At 37.2% G+C, this 24,542-nt stretch overlaps 1 protein-coding gene across 1 annotated transcript in view; it reads right to left on the bottom strand.

The window, feature by feature from the left end:
- The window catches only part of LOC141560992 (E1A-binding protein p400-like), a 128,364-nt gene that overhangs the window by 26,598 nt on the left and 77,224 nt on the right, over nucleotides 1-24,542 (bottom strand). Inside the window, exons 21-36 of the mRNA XM_074299877.1 lie at nucleotides 23,826-23,962; nucleotides 23,089-23,275; nucleotides 22,734-22,900; nucleotides 21,515-21,654; nucleotides 20,899-21,141; nucleotides 19,880-20,044; nucleotides 18,325-18,492; nucleotides 16,263-16,348; nucleotides 15,474-15,769; nucleotides 13,413-13,615; nucleotides 13,150-13,319; nucleotides 12,239-12,435; nucleotides 8,629-8,740; nucleotides 3,137-3,280; nucleotides 2,234-2,404; nucleotides 1,827-1,910 (exon numbers count right to left, since the gene is read on the bottom strand). Of these exons, the coding sequence (XP_074155978.1) occupies nucleotides 1,827-1,910; nucleotides 2,234-2,404; nucleotides 3,137-3,280; nucleotides 8,629-8,740; nucleotides 12,239-12,435; nucleotides 13,150-13,319; nucleotides 13,413-13,615; nucleotides 15,474-15,769; nucleotides 16,263-16,348; nucleotides 18,325-18,492; nucleotides 19,880-20,044; nucleotides 20,899-21,141; nucleotides 21,515-21,654; nucleotides 22,734-22,900; nucleotides 23,089-23,275; nucleotides 23,826-23,962 (2,670 nt within the window). The remainder of the gene's footprint in view (nucleotides 1-1,826; nucleotides 1,911-2,233; nucleotides 2,405-3,136; nucleotides 3,281-8,628; nucleotides 8,741-12,238; nucleotides 12,436-13,149; nucleotides 13,320-13,412; nucleotides 13,616-15,473; nucleotides 15,770-16,262; nucleotides 16,349-18,324; nucleotides 18,493-19,879; nucleotides 20,045-20,898; nucleotides 21,142-21,514; nucleotides 21,655-22,733; nucleotides 22,901-23,088; nucleotides 23,276-23,825; nucleotides 23,963-24,542) is intronic.

Genomic DNA, 24,542 nt, shown 5'->3' with positions numbered 1-24,542 from the left:
CAAAACATTAGACATGCTTTGCCTAAAGAAGAGATTTCTGGCTGGCACAAGAGCAGTCTTCCAGTGTTTGAAGATGGATTGCTCTGGGGGACAGGACTAGGATCAATAAGTAGAAGATATGGAAGAATTTTTTTATACTGAGGAGTGTCCAGTAATGGAAGGGTTGCCTTTTAAGATGGTGACTTTCAATAGTTGAAATGCTAGAGAAGCATATCCTATAGATAACGTAGAGGGAATTCCTGCTTCCACTGTTACACTAGACCTCTAAGATTCTTTTTAACTCGAGAGTAATCTATATACCCCAAAAAGGCTATCAGGGAACCTGAGGGTTCTCTCCATCTCCCAACCAAACTTGAAATCAAACACGTAAGCCCTAAAAGCGATCAGCAAGTACCATAAAAAGTTTGAATTCCAATAACACAGAGTGCAAAACACTTATGAAAAACCCAAGTAACTAACAAAGCAGAAAGGAAACAAGTAGAAAAAGAAAAATAAAGCAAGTAGAGGAAAATTTTAGGATTCTGTTACTCTAATATAACTTTCTAATTATCAACTAAACACAACAACAATCATTTAGTGAAACTCCTTTATAGGTGGGATTGTGGATAGAACACTGAGTCCAGAGTCAGGAAACCTGGATTCAAACCTAGCCTCAGAAACTAGCTGTGTTATCCTTGGCAAGTCATTTAACTAATGTCTGCCTCAATTTTCTCATCTGTAATTGGGGATCATAATAATACCTATCTGTCATGGTTGTTGAAAGGATTAAATAAGATAATATTTGTTAAAAGTGCTTAGTATAGGGCCTGAAAGAAAGCAGGTGCTTTGATATTTATCCCTTAATGTTCCCTCCATTTCCCTCATAGGATTTAAAGTTGGAGAATACCTTACCAGTTATCTAGCCTAGAACCCTAATTTTACAGATAAGGAAACTGAGTTACACAAGTCATAGTATCAAAACCAAGATTCAGACCCAGGTTCCCAACTCTGAATTCAATGTTCTTTCCACTATTTCATGAGAATTTATTTTGGCCAGAACAGGCCTCAGAAAACATCTAGCCCAATTTCATTTACAGATAGATAGGGAGGTTGACAAACATTTCCAAACACTTAGTTTGTGCCAAGCGCCAGTCCCAGGTCAAGCAGCTTATTTAGGTGACCTTGGGGTATGCTTCAGGAATCTGATTTTCCCTCAAGTGTTCTTATGGGTCATGTCATACCTCTGCACAGTCAATAGAAATAGCAAACAACACGAGTGCAATTATAAAAATGTTCATGTGTCTTAGGGAATCTGTCTCATTTCTGTCTAATAACTCCACTAATCTGCAATAAGTAGTCATGGAGAATATAAGTAATAAATAGTAACCCAACAGAGTGGGTACAGAACTGGCCTTGAGTCAAGAAGAGAAGAGTTCAAGCATTGTCTCTGACACCAGCCACATGGCCATAGGCGAGTCATTTTACTTTTAACTGACCCAAGACAATATTCTGATACCACCAGTCACAGATACAATTCTCCTCTCCATTGGTGGAGGGACTTTTTCACACCTGGAGATCCTTAAATGGATGAAAGCCACAGATCCAAATCAGAAAAGGATAAAAAAAAACCTGATGAATTTTCCATAAAATCCTTTATATTTCTTAGTTGTAATATTTTATCTTGTAATGAATATGAAACCCAAGTCAAAAGAGTAAATCATTCCCACAACTAACTTAATGGTTATTTTGTGCTAACAAAAGTATACAAAAGCAGGGAGGAAGCCAATAAATATATAATTCAAGTGCCCATTGGGATCTTACAAAATTAATTCATAACAATGGCTTACCTCTATTATTTTTTGTCCACTCTCATCACCAGAAACGTGGAAGAGCTCCAGGTAATTCAATGCATATTTCTCTATAGGAGTAAGCTATTTGAAAAATATTTGAAAGTTCAGTCACTACCAAGTCTTTTTTTTAAAATAAAATTTGAGCCAAATTTATTATGGTTTCTGAGGAACACAATCTATTATAATTAAGATATAAGACTGGAAGAGGTTTATCTATCTGTTTCTCTGCCATCAAGCAAGGCTCTATACTTAAATTCTGATCAATTGATAAGTATTTAATTCAAAAAATCATCAGGAATAATCTTTTTTTGATGCCTCTAGCAAAATACAGCAATCCTGAATATAACAATCAACTGTCACCTTACTGTTATAAGCATTAACAATTTATAAGAGAAAATATATACTTGGTCAACAACTGCAAATAATTCTTCTCTCTCTGAAGGCTCTTCATTGCATTTTAAGTCATCCAGGTCTGAGATGAAAGCTGTCGGGAAAGATTCCATTTCAGCTGTTCTTACTTCCTCTGCATGTTTGACTGGATCTTCTTCATCCTCTTGTTCAATGCTATTCAAAGCCTTTTAAAATAAAAGTTTTGGGAAACAAAAAATTTAAACCAAGTTTTCGAAATCCTTTAGCCTGGTTTCAGACTTAACTACCACTTGACGAGAGAAACAGAAGGCTCCGATTTCAACAAATGACAAATTCAGTAAGCATCTCTAAAATAATTTCTACAATATAACTTTATCATTTGTTGAACCAACAGCAGAGTAACTTTTTTAAAATCATATAACAAAAAATATAACTTCCAACAATTTGTTTATTTCTGACATTCTGATCTTTGACATTCAATTAATGTTCATTATATTGAAGGTTTATTTGCAATCAAAAAAAAAAAAAAAAACGACTTTCAGAGAGAAACCTAAACATACATATCAAAATGTAGTTACATCAAAAATCTTCTCTAAAATATACTAATGCTTCTATTAAGCAGAAAATATTTTAGTTTTTCTAAATAATTAAACATTGAAAAGTTTAAAAATAGCTCTAAGAATAGGAATGCCTTAAAAACTTGAAATTTACTAAGAATAAAAATATCTACTTTAGTGATTTTTTAAAGTTTGCTTTCTGGGGGGGGAAATAAATTTGACTCAAAATCTATATAAAAATCATGATAAATTTTGGGATATAAAGTATGCAATTAAAAGTCAAAGCAAACTCTCCATTTTTATCTAACTCCATTGATTCACTTTTCCCATTTTACCTTAGTTCACATTCTACTCACTAGAATATTCGCTATGATTTCTTACCTCTATAAAAGGTTTTGCAACCTTGGGGGCAATTGTTTCAGCTACAGAAGGTTCCTGAGAGAGAAGAACAAATTCCTCAGCTTTCACTCTGAAGCCAGTATCTTCCACAGGAGAATGGACCTCAAAAAGTTCCTGGATAGTTTGCTGGGAGGGAAAAAATTGGTATGGTTAACTGTCAACATAATTCTTCTATTGGCACTCATGTATTTGATATTTTACTGGCCTTTATTTAAGAACAGCTAAACTTCCAAAGAGAGAACATTTAATATTAAGGAAATGTTGTCTTCAAAACATGTGTCCTTCCTGTATGTGCCAAAATGTTTGTGGCAGCCCTTTTTGTAGTGGCTAGAAACTGGAAAATGAATCAATGCCCATCAACTGGAGAATGGTTGGGTAATTGTGGTATAAGAATGTTATGGAATATTATTGTTCTGTAATAAATGACCAGCAGGATGAATACAGAAAGGCCTGGAGAGACTTATATGAACTGATGCTGAGTGAAATGAGCAGAACCAGGAGATCATTATACAGGGCAACAACAATACTGTATGAGGATGTATTCTGATGGAAGTGGATATCTTCAACCAAGAGAAGATCTAATTCAGCTCCAATTGATCAATGATGGACACAATCAGCTACACCCAGAAAAGCAACACTGGGAAATGAATGTAAATTGTTTGTATTTTTGTTTTTCTTTCCAGGTTATTTTTTACCTTCTGAATCCAATTCTCCCTGTGCAACAAGAGAACTATTTGGTTCTGCACATATATATTGTATCTAGGATATACTATAACATACTTAACATGTATAAGACTGCTTGTCATCTAGGGGAGGGAGTGGAGGGAGGGAAGGGAAAAGTCGGAACAAATGTGAGTTCAAGGAAATGTAAAAAAATTACCCAGGCATATGTTCTGTCAATAAAAAGTTATAATTAAAAAAAAAAATGTGTCCTTGACAGAGTCTGCAAGGACAGATTTGAGAGATCCTAGAATACAACACACCCTTTTTATAGATGAGTCTCAGGAAGGGAAAGTAACCTGGAGTCACACAGCTATCAGGTATGAATGGCACTTCCAGGACTAAGTTTTCACATCAGACCTTCTTTCACTATACTGGTATCATAACTATATAATAAATGTTTGTATCATAAATGTTTCTTCCTGGCCATGGGAAACTTCATCAAGGCACATTCCCCAGTGACCAACTATAGCATTTTTTCCTATAGCATTTTTTGATAATATCCTTTAAACAGAAGGTTCTTTTTGGTGCTCTTCTACATGCTGCAGCCTGACTGTATCCACCTTGCTCCTTCCATTATCTCCAGAATAATGTTAATTTTTACTCTTCAGAGACTTTGGTGATCCATGACTAGAAGACATATCGATAAAGGAAAGAAGGGAGAAATTGTGGGTAATTTAAGGAAGTTAAAATTTTCCTGAAGATAATTCTGGCCTGTACTTCTCCTCTTGTTTAATCAGAAGCCCAACTCACTGTGTCTGGTGTGTGTGTGTGTGTGTGTGGGTGTACATACAAATATTATATCTATACATACATATATGTAACACATATGTATATATGTGTTAGATTGGATATGGATAATTTTGATTTATGTAGAAGAGAATCTTTGTGAGAAAAGAGCCTTTTATGCAGTATTTTATTCTACTGCTCAAATATTTTCTTAAAATGCCAAAGTATTTGTAGACAACTTTCATGAAACTTCCATCTAGGTGGGAGATCAGGAAAGTATATGTCAATAGTTGCTAATGTTCCTTCATTGCGTTTTTTCTATATTAAAAAAAGTCCAAGATTTTTTCACATCTTTGGTTTTCCCCTTCCTCAGAGAGCCTGAGAATTGATCCCTCAATACTGTCACAATTGTGTTGCCTCCAAAAAGGACTTCCAAATCTAATCCAGATTTACTCCTTTGGTCTTTTTTGCATCACTTCTATCTCCTCTATGAACATCTCTAGGTCTATAAAATTAAAAGTCCAAGTGTGATGAATCCACTGTTCTTGGGTATGGAAATTAAGTAATTATAGTTATAGAAATCTTTGTAAGAAGATTTTGTCATAGAATTTTGTTATAGAGATGTTTTTCTTCTTAATTCTGTTTGTCGCCCTTTCATTTTCACACTTGAAAGGCCCTTGGAATGATTTTGCACAATTACCAGGCTTTCCTTAAACTAATTTTTTCCTCCGTTACTATTTTCTGTTTCATGAGAAAATACTGCTCATAGTTTTCTGTCATTTTTCTCTAGAATATGTCATCTCTTTTCTTTAGAATATAAACACAAATGAGTTTTTATGCTAAAGTGGTTTTGTGCTTATCTTCCATAATTTTCCACATGGCAAGTAAATCAAATGTTTGTTGATTAAGTCATTTTTAGATTCTTTTGATGTCCTTGTTATGGGGAATTAACTTATGTCAATTAAATTTCTGTATGAAATTATTGTAATTATTGTAGTTGTCCTTTTTTATTCCATTTTCTATCAAGAACTAATTTAAATAGGTCAAGATATAATTGTTTTAATTACATGTCATATCTTTGTCATGATTTTATTCTTTCTTCTAGCTAACTCTGATCTTTGCAACAGCAAGTCAAAGGTCTATTGATGTATCATCAATAACAAGTTATTTCTTGTGTTCAAATACAACCAATTTTCTTTTTCATGAGATTACTCAGTGCTTAATATGTCCAATGCCTTTCAATTCTTTTCTCAAAGAAAAATATACATCTCATGATGTGTAGGCATCTTTTAATATATTTCTTGCCATCTATCTCTATCCCTACATTTGCATTTCAGTCACTGAATATCATAGTGAGATTAACATGAGTCATTTCCATCAGAAGTATATCCAGCTGTTCAGGTGGGTCACATAATTTAAGAGTACCAATAGCTAAATTTAAATTTGCAGACAATCTATGAGTTTATTTCAGAAATACCCTTCCAGGGAAGATTGTGGAAAGATGGCAGACTAGATCAGAAAATTTTGGGGAGGGAGGCAGAAGAAGCTCTTTTTTCAAAGAAGAACTAATTAGGATTAAGAATGATTACACTAATAAGTTCTTCTTTTTAAAAAAAACTGAGCAGGCAAAAGAGAATGAATTCAACCAGGGAAAACCAGGTTCATCTTTGGAGAAGGATATTGAAATAAAAAAAGAAACCTCCCTTACCCCAAAGAGGTAAGTTACTGCCTATTGGCCCAAAAAAAATTTAAAGAAAAAATAAAAAAGACTTTAAAAATCAAATGACAGACACCGAGGAAAAAACTAAAAAATAATAACAACAATAAGATCAATTCAAGAAAAACAAGATTATGAAAAGAAAGTCAACCAACTAGGAAAAAAAGAAAAATGTGACTCTGAAAATTAGAATTGGGCGAAGGAAAGTCAGTAAAGTTACAAGAGACCAAGAAAAAAATAAAATAATATATAAATAATGAAAAAATAGAAGAGAATACAAAACATCTTACAAGAAAAACAACAGATCTGGAAAACAAATTAAGAAGAATAAATATAAGAATAATTGGATTACCTGAAAGAGAATTCCAAAAAAAAGAACCTTGACACAATAGTACAAGAAATAATCAAAGAAAAATTGTCTTGAAGTGATAGAACAAGAGGGGAAAATAGAAACAAAAAAATCCACCGATTATCATCTCAAAGAGATTCTACAAAGAAATTTATATAGAAATATCATTGCTAAATTTTGAAACTCCCAGATCAAAGAGAAAATTTTACAAGCAATAACAACCAGAAAAAAAACAATTCGAATATGCTAGAGCAAAAATAAGAATTGCACAGAATTTATCAATGGCTATAATAATAAAAAAAACCCACAAGTCCTGGAATATTATATATCAACAGTCAAAAGAACAAGAGTTTTGGCCAAAAACATTATATCTAATATAATTAAGGATAATATTGAATAGCAAATTCAACATTCAACAAACTGTCAGATTTTCAGGATTTTGTCTCAAACAAACCTGAACTCAATAGAGCCACTATCAAAGACTAATTTCAATGGACTCTACAAGGACAAATTGTTTATGTTTTATACATGGAAATGTAAACCACATGTCTAAAATAGACAAATTTTGGGCAAATTCATAGTTCAAAGAAAAGATTGGGGTAGAACTGACCATAGTGTGACTCTAAAAAGTAAAATCATCTAGGAAAAGGCAAAAATAGTAATTATGCTATACAAATGAAGTACAAGAACAAGAATCAACATGCAGAGAGAGGGGGCTGATAGTTCTGAAAACTTATTTGCATCTGGTATGGGTTAAAGAGGGAATAGTATATTTATATAAAATAAGAAGGTTAAATAAAGCACCCTTCAAATTTTATAACAAAATAAAAGGGGGAGAGAATAGGATAAGGTGGGGTACAGAATAGGATGAGGTAGATTAATAGCAGTGGGATAAAAAGTGAAGGACGGATAAGGGAAGAAGATAAGAGAATAAGGGAAGAATCTATAGAGGAGCTGGGCAGCAGAAACATTAAGATGTTAGCAAGGTAGAATTAAAGAGTTAGCAAAAATAGGAAATAAGAGGTATACAAAAACAATAATAATAATGATCAAGGTTTAGACTTATTAGAAAAACTAGTGGGTATAGTAATCATGAATCTGAGACAAAGTCAAACTTTAAAAATATCCAATCAAGAGAGAAATCTACATTATGTCTTAGATGTATATATGTATATATGTATGTCCATATGTATGTTATGTATTATGAATGTGTATATGCACATGTATATTATGAGTGTGTGCACCTTATGTATTTGTATATATATGTGTGTGTGTGTGTGTATGTATGCAAGTTCATGTATATATACATATCTATATCTAAATGCATAAATATATCCATGTTTAACTGCAGCCTGCTTGGGGGAATTTGGGGAGGGTGGATAAGGTGGAAAAAGTAAAGTAAAAAGCGCATAGCAGAAAACAAAGGAAATTTATAAGGAAGCAAAGAAAAGGTGGACAATTATAAATATGTCTTCTATTATTAATACTCTTTCTTTAACTAGAAATTGATTGTTACATATTTCAAATCCTTCCCAATGTTCTATTGAACATAGGACATTTTTTTTGTTTTGTTTTTTCTTTTTCTGTTTTGTTTTTTTCATTTTGCATTGAACTTTTTTTAAACTTTATTTATTATTATTATAATATTTTATTGACAGAACATATGCATGGGTAATAGTTTAAGACATTATCCCTTGCACTCACTTTTGTTCTGACTTTGCCCTTCCCTCCCTCCACTCCCTCCCCTAGATGGAAGGCAGTTTTACACATGTTAAATATGTTATAGTATATCCTCGATACAATATATGTGTGCAGAACCATACAGTTCTCTTGTAGCACAAGAAAAATTGGATTCAGAAGGTAAAAATAACTTGGGAAGAAAAACAAAATGCATTTAACTTTTCAATAAATAAATTCATTTAAAAAACACACCCTTCTTCTTTACCAAAAATTAAATACCTGAGTTAAGAATGCCATGGTATAGTCATTTCCTTGAGCTGCTACTTCTCTAATTAAGTCTTTGGTGCCATTCTTCAACAGCTTTTCTTCTACGGAATTACCACTTACAAGCCTAGAGAAAATACCAGATACAAAATTATACATTAGTGCTTTCATGTCAATTAATAGATTTGAAAACTAAGTTAAATAGTATTCTTAACATAACTTGTAGTCATATTTATATAACCCGAGGTCTACCACAATGCCTTACACAAATCAGGCTACTAATAAATGCTTGTTGAATAAAGAATTTTTTAATTGAGAAAATAAATCCCTATTAAGTTCTTCTAATTTTAGATATAGTTCAAATAAGCCATCCAAAAAATTAAAGTAGAAATAAACGGGCAAACCACTCTACTTGAAAATAACTTTTTTGTTCAGCTATTTTTAATTTATAAATTCATTAAATGCCTATATAATTTTCATTATGCTAAGTACTTAAAAAGTAAATTGCTTGTTCCTAAAGAAAGAGCATGTGTGATTCTTCACAAAAAAGAATCAATACCTATTAAAATTAGAAAACAATGACTTGAGCAGGTTAATATTTTACCATTATTTAAAAGTCATTACTGAAAAGGAAACAACAAAATTTCATATATTTCACTTTTGAAAATTATGAATACTGTAGTTTTTCATCCTACTAGAATCATTAGTTTAGTTATACTGAGTATCAAAATATACTAGCTTTGTACATTTTCTAATAGATCTGTGATCTCATCAATATGTGTTTTCCTTTCAATATTGTAAAGTATAACCCATTAATGACTGATCATCTTATGTGAAAATTGCCAATTTCCCCATGTAAGTGTTCCACAGGAAGTCTATTAAACATGTTGGGTAGTCTCCCAGTTCTCTGGATACTACAAAGATAGCAACCTTTCAACCTTACAAAGATTTCAACGTTTAAAAACCTCCTCTAAGATCTTATCATCCAATCAATCTATTGATTGATTGTCTATATTGATTGATAGAGATTGATTTCTATATTGTCCCCATACTTTTTGAGCCAAACTCCTACAAAAAGTAGTTTAAACTCATGGTCAATGCCTCTACTTCCTCCTTTTTCAAGCTCTCCAACTCTTTTCAATCTGGCATCTGATCTCAACACTTGCTTGAAATTGCTTTTTTCCAGTGTTACCATGATTTCTCAACTGCCAAATCTGATAGTCTATTATTAGTCCTTATCTTTTTCAGCCATATGCCACATTTGACCACCCTCGGAGATATTCCCTTCTTTCTGGGCTTTTGGGAAATTGTTCTCTCCAGATTCTCCTCCTACCCATCTAGCCATGTTTCCTTTGCTAATTTCTCATTTGGATCACAATCCCTAATTGTGAGTGTTCCCCAAGACTTTGTCGTAGGCCCTTTCTTCTTTTTTCTCTATACTATTTCTTGGTGATTTCATCAATTTTCATGGATTTAACTGTACTCTTCATGCCAATGATTCCCAGATCTATAAATACAAAACTAGTCTCTCTTCTAAGCTTTCATCTCACATTACTAATTGACTATTAGAAATTCAAACTAGATGTACTTTAGACATCTCAAACTCAACATGCCCAAAACTGAACTGATTATCTTTCCCCAAAAAACTACCCCTCTTCCAGACTTCTCTAATTCTGTTGAAGTAATTCAAAATAAGGATTTCAGTTACAACAATGTTTTTCGAATTTTCCAGGTTTGTAATCTTGGGTTTTTTTCCTTCTCACCTCCTTACTATCTCTCACCTCAAATAGCTAATACATTGCCACATCTTGCCATGTCTATCTGGCATCTGATACCTTCTGTCTAGTCACACAGAAGCCTCCTTCACTTAGACCTTTACAATGGCCTCCCTACTTCAAATGTTTCCCCACTTCAGGCCATCTTTCATACTGCTACTAAAGTAATTTTCTTTAAGCACAGATCTATGTCATTTCCCTACTCAATAAACTCCTGAGATCCCTATTGCCTCTAGAATAAAACATAAACCCTTTGTTTAGCTTTTAAAGCCATTTACTGGGAGCAGCTAGGTAGTGCAGTGGATAGAGCACCAGTTTTGAAGTCAGGAGGACCTGAGTTGAAATCTGACCTCAGTCATTTAATACTTCCTAGTTGTATGACTCTGGGTAAGTCACTTAACTCCAATTGCCTCAGGGAAAAAAAGCCATTCACTGATTGGCCCCAACTCACTTTTACAGCTTCACTCCTCTTCCCACCCTCTGAGATGTAGTCAGACTAGTCTTTTCTCAGTCCCTCAAACATGAAACTCCATCTCCACTTACTGCATTTGCACTGGTAGTCTCCTGCTCCCAGCATCTACTCCTCTTCCTCATTTTCACCTCAAAGAATCTCTTTCTCTTCAAGATAGAGCTCCAGCATGACTGTCTACATGAAGCCTTTCATTATCCTTTCAACTACTAGTATCCTCCCTAATTATCTTGTATTTAACTGTTTTATTGATTTATTCTGTGTATACTTTTATATTATTGTTGTGTCCTCTATTTGAATGTAAGTTCTTTGAGAGAAGAAATTATTTCATTCACTGTAATTGCATCCTCATCCTCAGTACAGAGCCTGACACATAATAGTATTTAATAAATATCTGATTGACTGATTAATTCTTTGAGGATTATGGTATTCCATGACTCACAGCAATACAGCATTACTGTCAGAATATTGATATTTTTAAAATGAGCTTTTTTTCCCCAGGGGAAAGCCTGTGGTCAGTAAAAAGAACTCTGCAATTTCTCAAAGGCAATCCAATTTGTTCTCTTATTCAATTCTAGACCTCATTCACTGGGCATTGACTGTGTGTGTGTGTGTGTGTGTGTGTGTGTGTGTGTGTGTGTGTGTTTATATGCAGTTAGATGAGTTCTACAGGCTGCCTACACTACCACATATCATGTTTGAACAATATGCTTTCTTCCCCATAACTTTTTCACTGGATAATCAGTTTCCCTCATAAATGAACATGTTCTTCTCTTGTTTAATTCTGGCCCCAGATCAATGTCCATTTTCAGAGTTTATGTAGGCTGGATTACTTTTAGAAATTTCATTTACCAGTCTCCCAAATTTCTATATGAAACCAAGACCCATTATATTCTGGTGGTACTGTAAATCAGAAACCCTATGGACTACAAAGAATTAAAAATCAGCATCATTCAAAGGCTGACTGACTGACTCAAAGGCACAACATGTGACCGGGTATGAACAAGCTACAATACACATAAATAGAAATTACAAAGGAATAAAAGATGTCATTAAAAACAGATGGGCTGGTCGTGTGGTAAAAACAAGGAATAACAGAATCTGTAAGTTCCACTCAAATGACATCAAGAGGAAGTGAGGAAGACTACCAGCATCTTAGATAGAAACCGGCCCTCCATGCTGAATGAAAGGGAAGACAGAAACAAGTCACACAAGATGGCAGGCTGGCGTGGTAAATTTCCTTTTGCATTGCTGAAGGGAATAACAATAACCACAGATAACACATTAATATAGTAAGTTATTACTTATTATTTTTCATATATATTATCAATCCCTAATTTTAAATTGAAAAAGAAAATATCAAAAAGCAGTTATATGCAACCTGTATATATGGATGTCCTTGCATCTTCCAATTCTATCACACCACTCTTGAGCCTTTGCGTCCATCACTGGATTTAAGTCATTATCATAAAACACAACTGTGTCAGCTTCTACAAGATTGACACCAGTAGAGCGACTATGGGTGGAAAGAATGGCACAAAATATCCGCTTGTCTCTGTTGAAACTCTTCATCAGTTCCTAAATGAAGAAAAAAAATAATTAGTACTGAATTCTATTAACAATATAAAGTTTGGCTTAAATTTGTATCCTTGTTCCTTGCTTTTGCTCTTCTCCAAACCTATATCCCCTCCTTTTTGGCAATTATCTGCCCAATTTTCCCAACTATCTATCAGTATTCAAGTAACATGAAATACTTGGCAGTGTAGCATAATACATACAACACTTCAGAGATCTGTCGTTTTGTTGGTTTGGATGTTTCCTCCACCAAAATAGATTGCAGCATCTCTATCTATAGCTTGAAAAATTGGGTTAAAGAGTTGTCAGGATCAAAAGAGCCAGCTAGTGTTCAGCACCTCTGGACTCAGGTATGCTGGTCCTACCAGCATAATGAGGATTAGACTAGAAGCCTCTTGAGCCTGGCAGAAGCTGCCAGAGCTCATGTTTTCCCTGGATGCAGTGCTTGAGAACTCAGGAACAAGGCTTTGTAAAAGGAATTCAGTGTTTCCAATTATAGGTTTTTCTCTTCCTCCACACTATTCATTAGGTTCTCAGGGGCCCTTATTTACATAAGTTATGCATTTGATTTGGCATATTTTGTAAGCCTCATTGCCCTACAGAAGTATTATTGTTGTTATTATCATTATCATTACTATTTGATTATTTCTGGGTTTTCAACTGAGTACTCATATAGGTCCATCCTTGTGAATAGCTTAAAACCTAACTATATCTCACCTGACGCTGCTCATAACTGGCATATTCGTCAATCCTGATGAATGTAAGGAAATGAAAGTTCAAAAATAACTCCAAGATATCTAGCATCAAAATCATCTGAGACAAAATTAGCACCCGCCGGCCTTCTGATTTCAGTCTCTGAAGCAAGACTGCCAGAGCTTCTAATTTGCCTATTTTAAATGAAATAAGAGAGACCAAAGTAAGTCAGCAAGCTGTTAGTTAGCCAAATCAATACTACCCAGAGCACTTGTTTTTCCCCATACCTGAATCACACTGCACCAGCCGGAGATCAGGGAATTCTAATGAATGAGGAGCTGCTATCCGCTGTAGTTGTTGTAAATAAGGAGCCAGCTCCAGCTTGAGATTGTGTCTAAAGAGGTTCATTTTCTGGCTGTACGATGGAGAAGGATTTGACATGCAGAGGTGGGGGGGTGCAGCGATCACAGCTGGTAGCACTCGGAGCACCCTGTGGGCAATGTCAAATTCCAAACACATTAGTCCCTGAGGAGCCCTCAGGAGACCCCTCAAGTCAGCCAGAGGCCACACCTAACACTACAAAGGCCCTAGTCTTTCCCCTCCCCACCACTTTGAAATGACCGAGCTGAAGGCTGTCATTGTGCTCCACTATATGTTATCATATTCAGAAACACTTTAGCCCATGACATGCTCACATGAAGAAAGGTGGGGTGCCATGGAATGAGGAAGACCAAGATTCAAATCTTCCTTTCTACTAGCTCTGGGCCACCTGGCAATAACTCTACCTCTGAGTGTCTCTCCAGGGCTTAGCCACTAAGACTTAGGGAGGGATGTTATCCCTTTTCATACAAAAACTGAAAAAGGTTAGAAACTTTCTGAAAGTTACATAGACATCAAGAATTTAGGTCAGAGCTAAAGCGCAAGACTCAGAAAAGTAGGGCACATAGTAGCAAAGGAGTTGGATTCAAATGTTGGCTCCACTACTGCTATTTCACTACCTGTGTGATCTTAGATAAGTACCTTCTCCTTTCTGGGTCATGCTTTTCACAAATGTCATCTGCAGAATTCAATAACTCTCTGAAGAAAAAAGGAAGGGCCCCTGTACCATCCTCAGCAGCTGACACCCAGGGCCTCTGCAGCCTGATTGGTAAGGGAAGAGGAGAAAACCCTTACCCCTGCTTATCTTCCCCCCAAGCTGCCTGCAAGGACAAGTAGCTTCTCCTTCTCTCTTTTCTCCATCCTAGTCACGGCAGAAAAGAACCCAATGAAGTCCTATGTGGCCAGCCACTACTGTCCATGGTCCTCTGTAAGCCTGATTCCCTTTGGATAAATCAGTTTCTTCCCCCTGTCAGTGGGCATGTCATTACTTGGGATCATGCAGGGAAAGCCTGGGGGGATGGTACTCCACAAACCATTTGTGCAAGGACCCTGAAATTCTAGCTGGGAGATTGGGACCCTCCATCCCTTGGGGATCTAGTCACATAGTTTAGTTTTATGAAATACTGAGAATTCTCCCACACATAACAGAAACCTAAAACTTAAATTTGGGGCTCATTTCAACTTCTGCCAGATGCGTATGTGGCTATTCAGAGAATGAGCACAGATCCCAGAGAAAAGGGTGACCCTGGGACTATTTAACAAGCTTTCACCTATATTATTATGAGTGGCTTACGGATGAATTCTGACGATCATTAAATAATTAAATATAAATCATCAGAATGAACATGGAAAATGTTACTGGCATATGCCTAAAATGACCTCTAAAATTCAACCCTTCAACATGAGGCAAGCATTAACTCAAAAACAATATAAATTCTGCTAATCACAAAACTATTTTTGGAGCTTACTTGGCAAGCATAAAAGCCATAGAAACCATAAAACACTAGTATGTAGGAAAGTTTAAATTTCAAAACACTTTTTAAAACTCTGAGTTGTATTATCACAAGAAACACTCTTCATTCAGCCTGGCTTAATCTCAAAATATTTCAGTTTCAATGTACATTTCAATGTACAGAACATGGTTACAATAATAAGCACTTTAATGTGTTTCAATTTTACAGATTACCTTAAAAATTGGATCACAAAAATTCCAAAACTCTCCATAATTACATAATTAAAATATATAAGCTTATTTAGGACCAACCAAAAAAGCAGAAATTAGTGCAGAATGTTTTGTTGGGGTTTTTTTTAAACTCCTCAACAAAAATGAGAAAATCATAATGCTTATTTCTAAAAATCAATTTTCTGTCAAAACTTCATGAAAACAAAACAGGTTTTCTAATACTAGAAAATATTACTGATTCTTTGAATTTATTCACATGACAGTAAGAACATCTGGAAATGATAACCTTTTAATGGCATCCTGTAGACATTCATTCTGTTGTTGTGATGTCAGTCTCAAATACTGCAGTGGGTCTGCTGAACTTTCTGGTGTGCATGAGGAAGGACAACAATTCACTAAGCCGGCCCACCTCCATTTGTCTTCAGGGTAATAATGCTGAGGTGTTTTCCTTTCCCCAAATAATGAGCAAATTCCCAACACATCTCTGCCATAAACAGGAGCTCTGGAACAACGCCGTTCATTGCCAGAAAATATCCTATCGAGACGCTCTTTTAAAAGTCTGCTTTTTTCTGCCAATGATATCTTCATCCACCCCAGAGATAGAGACAAGATAGAAAAGTATGTGTTTTTTTAAATGTAAATTGCTAATGGTCAACAGTGGCAAGTGAAATTAAGCTGCTTGATATATTAAAACATTTTAATACTTGTCACTTCATGAAAAAAAATTATGCAATGTAAAATTTAAAATTTTAGCAAATACTTGGAATTTTCAGCAAAATTTGTGACAGATAAAAACCACTTAATCATCTAACTCTTTTATTTAAGAACTGGACTCAAAGTAAGAAAGATTAAATGTCTCACATTTGACATATATTGGTTGTGTGACTAACCTCAAACACCTAGGTAACTCTTTAAAACTATAAATTGCAGAGATGGGGTTGAGTGCAATAGCAGGAGTTGCCCCCAAGGAAATTCCTTACACCAATGAAACCACAGAACTGATTTTTTAAAAGTTAAAAATAAAAAAAACTCCATATATTTGTAAACTTTAATTTAATACCAAGTAAACAATTACCTGGGTTTGAGTTCCTGCTGATTTGGATATGATTCTTTGTTCCCCAGAAGACAGGTTAACAACTGCAGTTCTGCTGGGTGTACCAGCTGAGAAATAAAGAGGAGGGTTTTGTTTTGTTTTTTTATTTCCCCTCCCAAACATGATTAGAATGCTCTAATTTCACTAAGGTAACAACAAGACTGCTAAGTGTGAATCCTCTAAGACTGCCAAGTGGGAGACCTCTTGGAGTGAATGGGAGTCACTCACTGCCCCTGAATTGTAATAACATCATTGTAAGTTCCTTGTAGGCATCGATCAAGTTTTACTTTATGTTCCCAGCAGGGGCACCCTCAGGGCATTACCCACAAAAGTGTTTAGGAATGTTTGTTGAATGAATGAAAGGACTTGACCTCTCTGAGTATCTATGCTCTGCTCCCTAATACTATCACACAAGATTCTATGTCTTGTTAATGAGTTGATGGAATCATTTACAATGTGCTATTTAAGATCAGAGAATACCTTTATAGAACAAGAACTTAAAAAGGTGCACTGCACAGAATTCTCATTTAATAAAGTCAAGATTCACAGAACCAGAATTTTAGAGTTATAAGGGACCACAAAAGCCAGCTCTGCAGTTGAACAAAGAATGATCTCGACAATAGCCATGACAAAGAGTTATCTAGCCTCTGCTTATGAGATGGCTAGGTAGTGAGTACCTGCTAAGCCTGGACTCAGGAAGACTCCTCATGAGTTCAAATCCGGCTTCAGACACTCACCAGCTATGTAACCCTAGCCATGTCACTTAACTCTGTTGCCTCAGTTTCCTTATCTGTAAAATGAGCTAAAGAAGGAAATGGCACAACTCTCTAGTATCTACCAAGAAAATCCTAGTGGGGTCAGGGGGATTAGGATGTGACAGCAAGTCTTTGCTTGAATTCCTCCAAGACAGGAGCTCCATTTTGGAACAGTATTACTTGCTGAGTTTTTTGTAAACCTGCCTCTCTATAACTTTTGCAGAAAACTGCTTCAGAAGAAAACTGCTCTCAAATACCTGAAACCTACTATCATATCCTCCTTAAATCTTTTTCACTCCAGGTTAAACATTTGTAGTTCTTTCAACATACTGGTCAATGTTCATAAACATTTAAAAGGCACCTACAATGTGCAAGATACTATGCTAAGCACTAGGGGCACCGAAAGAAGCAATAAACAACCCTGCCCTCAAAGAATGCACAATCTCACTGGAGAGACAATGTGCAAACAAACCATACATAGGATAAATAAGAACTAGCTCAGAGAGGGAAGACATTAGAATTAAGGAGGGCTGGGATAGGCTTCCTGTCAAAGATGGGATTTTAGTGGAAGGTAAAGGAAGCCAACGAAGCCAAAAGGCAGAGAGAAAGAGGAAGGCATCCAAGACCTAGAGACCAGTGGGAGAATCCTCCCAGAGCCTTGTGAGCTGCTTGTTGTAATAGTCAGGAGGCCACTGGATCTACAAGAACAGGTTGGGGGAGAAAAGTTTGAGAAAACCAGAAAGCTAATAGGGGGAAAGTTACAAAGGGTTTTAGCTGCCTAGCGGAGGATCTGGGTCACCAGTTTACCCATGTCTGCAGGATTATCTGAAGCAGGGTTGGGGTTATCAGCCCCTGTGGGATTATCATGACTCTACCACAGGCTCTTCTGTGAGTAATTTCACAGTATCTAGTAGGATTGTTTTAAGTACCTTAAGGGTAAAATCCATGTTTTATTCTTCATCATATTCCACACGGGATCTAATTCACTGATTTGCACACAGTTAATCTTAAGTAATGCTTAGGAATGTTTGTTGAATGAATTAACAGATGGGTATCCCATCCCTTCTCAAGTTCCATGAGACAGAATCTGACCTTCAATGTTCTCACAAAAATGTTATGACTATGACTAAGTTATCGATGTCATTCTGGAACTCTAGAATAACTTTATGGGTTAAAATATGAAAAAGCTTTATTGCATAAAATTTTTATCTAATAAAAGGATTCAATGCCTCTGAGAATGTGGAACTAAGATTTAAAGCAGGCCGGGCCTGGTTAAGAAAGTGACCTACCTTGGTGAGCAACTGCTGTAGAACCTAGCATATGTCCTTGATGCTGATTTCCTGGAGTGCTGGGAACATTTTGCCCAGTCCCAGTCTGAGACATGGTTTGCATAACAAGAGATGCTTGGGGACGCAAATACTGCTGTCCTGGTGCAGAAACAATCTGAAGAACATTTCCTGCAATAAAGCAGTTTAATGGAGAGTCATAATTTAAAAAGAAAGTATCAATTACTTTAACAGACAAAGAATAACCTTTTCAAGAATGTCTGACCTAAAATAAACATAGGTATGACACTGGTGATCTTAATGCTATCAAATTTTTATATCAATTCACTGCATCAATTATTTACCAAATACAATGGCAAAATGTAGGAAAATAGAAGGAATACATATCTTCTTATTCAACCCAATTAGCTTTATTCTGATCTGCTATTCCTCTCAACAAATTTTGTTTCTATATATCCTTTTTACTTTGATAATTTTCACATAAGTTTCCAATTATTTGAGAGCATTAAAAAATTCAAAATTAGGAAAAAAAAGTTTGAAGTGATAAATTATTTGTATTTTAGAAGGAATACTGCTACCTAAAGCCTACTTTTCAAATCTAGTTCATCAAAAAGATTAGATCCTACTTTATGGGCAACAGAGAAGCAATAGCTTCCAACACAAGAGGCTGGAGGCTCTGAAGCAGCCTTGTTCATTCATCTTTGGTGCAGAGTGGCACAAAACAGAGTGAAGAGAAAAGAGCCAGAGCAAAGGGCTCCCTGGCAGAGCTCTGATGGAGGCAGCACTAGGAAGCCAAGGGAGATTCTCAATCTGTCAGCATTATTAAGTGCCCATGTGTCAACACATGCACTATTTAAATAGTAGCTATTGTTACTGTTGCTAAAGTAAATACTATAAAGACAGACAGAAGAAATGCTATGTAGGGGCTCTAAGTATTACTTGTTTCCATAGAAGACAAAAGATAGCCCACAAAACCTCTCCAGCATCTAGAGAAATAAGACACAGCTATGGACAAGGCCATTAATCAGGACATGGGGAGCAGGGGGGCAGATGTGGGAAGGTCAGCAGACCGGAGTCTCAGGGCAGGACCAGCTCTAGTGAGTAACTCATGTCCTTGAGACTTATCTGGTGGTGCTGGCCCACATCGTCTCTAGGGCCCCTTCCCTCACAAATGTTTTATGGCTGCATGTTCCTCAGAGAGCTTCCTCTCAAGCCCCAGCACTGCCCCCCCTCCTGAGTCTTTCTCATTCCACATCAGAACCTATCCGATGCTCCTCCCCACTACCAGACCACATGATTTTGGGAAAGCTCTAGCCAGCGTCCTTCATAACGACCAATGAAGGGCAGTCATCTTCCAGTTAAAAACCTTCCCAAAACAACCTGTCTGCATTGCCTGCTTTCTAAGAGGTAAAAAACTCTGAAAATGCCCTCAAACAAGGTATGCATCATGTCTTGGGAAGAAGAGCCTGGAAGCGCTCCTTAGGATAGCGTCCCCTCTCTGATAGAAGCCTCCCCCCCCCAGGCTGTGGGTAAGTCAGCCCCTCGAAGGTGACAGCACCTTGAAGCTGCAGAGGCTGGCCGGCAGTGAGCTGGCAGAGCTGACTGTGGGACAGAGTGAACTTATTGCCCTGAAACTGCAGGGTCACGGGACTCTCTGGCTGAGCTATCCTGCCTTGATTTGCTGTGAGAGGAGCCCGCTGAGCACCCTTCATCACCTCCCCACCTGAAAAAAAAAAAAAAGAGTAAACTGCATCAATGTCTTGAATAATTCTCAGGTCGGTCAATAAACAGAGCAGGAGCCCCACTCTTTCATGACAATATTGAGGACATCTAGATGGGCAGATGTTCTGGGATTCAAGGGAAGCTTTCCCTCTCATGTGATATACATTATCACATCCTCTCATGTGATATACATTATTAAATCTACTTGAACAGTCACATAACACCATGTGATAAAATCATCCAATCCATGATACAGAAGGCACAGACATTACTGTAGGTGTACCTCCCCGATGACAGAATTACAGCTTCCTTACCGCTGTGAAGGCAACACTTATGCCACCAAGCAGGGCCTCATACCTTCCCATAGAGTCTTCTCCCTCCCTCCTTTCCTCCCTTCCTTCCTTCCCTCTTTTGTCTCCCCTTCCTTTATCCTTGTCTTCCTTCCTTCCTTCTTTCCTCCCTCCCTTCTTTCCTTTTTCCTCCCTCTCTCTCTCCTTCTTTCCCTCCCTCCTTCTCTTACTTCCTTCCACAACACTTGCAATGAATGCATCTTAGATTAAAAGACTATTCCAATACAAATCAGTATTTAATATAAATGAATTGGAAAAAAAAGCTAAAGTATTTGATCTGAAGGAAATCCTCCCAATAGAAGAGCATGCAGAAATAGGAAAATAAATTGTCTGAAATCCTACCGTTTCTTGTCCCACTTAAGATTCATATTGACAAAAGCAATGAAGTGAGTGAACTGGATTGAAACAGTGGGAAACAAATGGCTGAACACATTTTAGGTGTTTAGTAGCTTAACCTCACTGTAAGAAATCAATGAGAGGAACCTGGAAAGGGGAGGCCACTTACTAGGCAACCGTGCCTGGGCCTGAGAGGTCAGTACCAGCCTCTGAGGAAGCACACTCTGTTGGATGGTGTGCGAGGGGACCTGGGGCTGGGGCTGGGGCTGGCCTAGCTGGGAGGCCTGGGCTGAGTTCTGACCCCGCTGTTTCACAGGATTGGCTGTGCTAGTTGCTGTGGTGAAGGTCGCTGCTGGCTGGCGTCTTGGAGCACCGGGAGGAGCCTGAGTTGTTTGAAACTGTGCTGCGGCCGCTGTAATCAATAAGGTTTGTTTGGGCAAAGCTGTTAGAGGTTTCAACTATTACTTTAAACAACTTAAATTTAAAAGAAACTTTTCAAGCTGATATTAAGATACGTTCTTACAAAATATCCATCTTGGAAATAACTCCTTTTTACAAAAACCCAATCTAATTGCCTGCTAAAGATTAATTATCTAAGCCAAAGCATATTCAGAAATACCATTGCCCAATCCATATTCCACCACTTAGAACTCCTAAAGTAGAATTTGCCAATACACTACCAACGTGCTAGTGAGCTCTGTGTTGTACAGACCAGGTAGGATAGCTTAAGATCTATAATACTGGCATATTTTAATCATCTGCAATATAACAGTGCCTCTTCTTACCTTGATCTACAATGGGGGATCTTCCTCGAACTTGTGGCTGGCTTCTGGGGACTGTGGGGACCATACGCTGTATTTGAGGGCTTGGAAAAACAACTGTTTTGCCCTCTGGCTTTTGTCCATACTGCACTGGTTGGAATAATCTGAAAATCAGAATTAGCAGAAAGCAGCCAATTGCAAAATATTAAAAATATTCCCATTGTAAATGAGAACAGACTCTTGTTGATCTTCCTTTAAAATATGATTCTCAGTCACATTAAGGATATAAAGGATTACTTTATATTGTATCTCATCCAAGTCAAACCCAATATAATCTATATCTCATGCATATGATTTTGCACTTGACAATATTTTCAGGGAACAGAAAAGCAGCCACTGCAATGGAGCTTCACCTCTACCTTTCCAGCTGAATTAACCATCACTTTGGGATGGTCTGGAAACAAGAATGTGCTCATCAGATCTGACTCTTCCAAAGGAAGGGATGAGCAGGAAGATCAGAAACCAAAAGGAAGACAAAGAGTTCATGATGGCCTAAAAGTGGTCCCAAAGCAAAGAGGTCCTTCTTTCTACCTAATCCATGGTGTAAGTCAAAGTCACTGCAGAAACAGTATTAGCAGAAGATGAACGGGGACAATTGTCAAGAAGGGATTTGGCAACATTCAGTATCATCTGAGTAAACATACTTGTCCCATTATGTGCTGCAGACACTGGTGATTTAGCCTAATAGAGAAATCTATGCTTGGAAAGTATGTCTCTCCAAAATTGATGCAATCAAAGCCCCTGTAGTAGGCTTGATCTGGTTTTCCTATACATAAAAATATTCACTCTACCCTGTCCTCATTCAAGTCTAAGATCCAACTGATGAAGGAGCCAGACCTCACAGAGCAAAACAGGAAGAATGTGACCATGTAGTCATCCAACCCTTTTGGGATCAGGATCTACAATTCATTGGTACAGGAAATTCCCTGGGAGGACATTCTCCCTACTCAAGGTACACTGGAATTTCACTGAGAGGGACAATTGAGACTGTTCCAGGGGCATACCATAAGTATGTGTCAAAAGAGAGATTCAAATCTAGATCCTCTAGACTCTCCCAATCACTCCTTTGACTCCTAGAACAGGTCACATTCCTGAAGTCTGCCCCCTCTTTTCTCTCACTTAAACCCAAGAGGCCAATAGCTCGTTGACTGCAAGGAGCTTTCTCCCATGCAGTGAAGCTTACCTGTTGGGCTTGATTTTGACAGGCCGGGGCCTTGACTGGGGCACAGGTGAGGTGTAGATCTCCTCCATCAGCTTCCTGCTTATCTTTTGTTTGGGTAGTACCTGGGCTTCATAATGCGTCATTTTATTTTCTACCCCAATCAGATCAAATATAGACATGTCAGTGTCCTAGGTTAAAGCAAAAGCAAAGACTTTATTTTCAAAATGTCCAATAATGACGGTTGGTCCAAATGCCATACAAAAAGTTACAAGTTAACCACTGGCTTACAGGATCTTACTAATGAAGTGGGGACCATCCCTCATCAGGAGAAACAATAGCACACCCAGAGTGGGCAATGGGCAAACAATCCACTCACCTTCCAGAGCCCACGCTCCAGTGCCTGCACAATGGTGGCAGCAGTCCTGAACTCGAGGGCTTCCAGCACATATGAAGCACCTGAGAGCCTGGGGTCAATGAGGTCAGGATGGTTACAGATCCTCTGCAGCTTCATCAGAACATGTAGGACACTGACAAACTGTCCACTCTTGAGAGCTTCCTGAGTTCTATGAACACAGAAAGAGGACCCTGTCAGCCTTCATTCCATTAGCTGATCAGAGTGGACATGAAGAACTTATTTTATTTCATTTGTTTGTTTATTTATTTAGTTGTTCTGCAAGGTAGTCAGTGTTAAGTAAGTGACTTGCCCAGAATCACACATCTAGTAAGTGTCAAATGTCTGAATTCACATTTGAATTCAGGCCCTCCTGATTCTAGAACTGGTGCTCTGATCTCTATGCCACCTAGCTGCCCCTCAAAATTTATTTTAAAATGCCCTTATTCTAGATTCTGTTCTTTCATCCACAATCATGCATTTGTGTCATTCTGCCTCAAAGCCACAGTCCTTAGAATGTAGGCTTCCAGCTGGCTGTGCAGGCCCAGAGGGCGGCCCAGGACCACACATGATGATGCACACACAGCAGGTGGGCCCCTCCACCCATCTACCCAAGCATCAGCTGTCAGTGATGGACAGGATGCCCTCTGTGGGCCAGGCCTCAGAAGGGTTTTGGGAAAGGAAAGACAAAGAAGGAAGTGATGGAGTCCTGCAGGCCTCACCCTGGTTGGAGGATCACATCATCATACAAGGCCTTCTGGCGATTAGAAAGGCGACACTTTAACACATGCTCGTATTTCTTACTGAGTTGTTTTTCAACATCTCTCTTTGATCTTCGTAAAATGAATGGCTGTATCATCTAGGAAAATACACAAGTTTTGTCATAGAAACTCTTATTATCCATTATAATGTGTGAAAGAAAACTAGATTCACATAAACAGACTAGATGGCTGATCTGCTTATATAAGCTGTTATATAAACCTGAACATTTAGGTAAAAACTATCCTATACTTCTGGCTCGTGGAGAGTGAGTGATTTTGAATATCCTACCTGTAGCTGAACACATCACTATTGTCACTAATGGTTCCTGGGTATCTCACTCTGGGTTTGAACACATTCACTGGGGTTCCCAGAACTAGCTAAACTCTTATTTCCTTCACTACTCTAGTCACTTACTTGACTCTAGACAGACAAAACTTCTCTTGATCTCCTTTCTGATGCTGAGCTTTCTCTTACACTGCTCCCTAAATCTAAAAGAATCATTTTCCTTTATATTCACTAAGCTAGTCCCTTTTCATTTTCTAAGTCTACTCCAGATTTTAGCTCCTTCATTGATTCCTCCCTAAAGAGAATAAGGTAGAGAGAGATTCCCATCTAATAAAATTCTGTTTTTTACAAACAAATTATCTTGGTTTTTTCTTTTTAGAAAAGTGTCTTTA

The sequence above is a fragment of the Sminthopsis crassicaudata genome, chromosome 1 (assembly GCF_048593235.1).
Source record: "Sminthopsis crassicaudata isolate SCR6 chromosome 1, ASM4859323v1, whole genome shotgun sequence".
Classification (NCBI taxonomy): domain Eukaryota; kingdom Metazoa; phylum Chordata; class Mammalia; order Dasyuromorphia; family Dasyuridae; genus Sminthopsis; species Sminthopsis crassicaudata.
The sequence above is the reverse complement of the archived record's forward strand: the minus strand, read 5'-3'. Positions and strand labels throughout refer to the sequence as shown.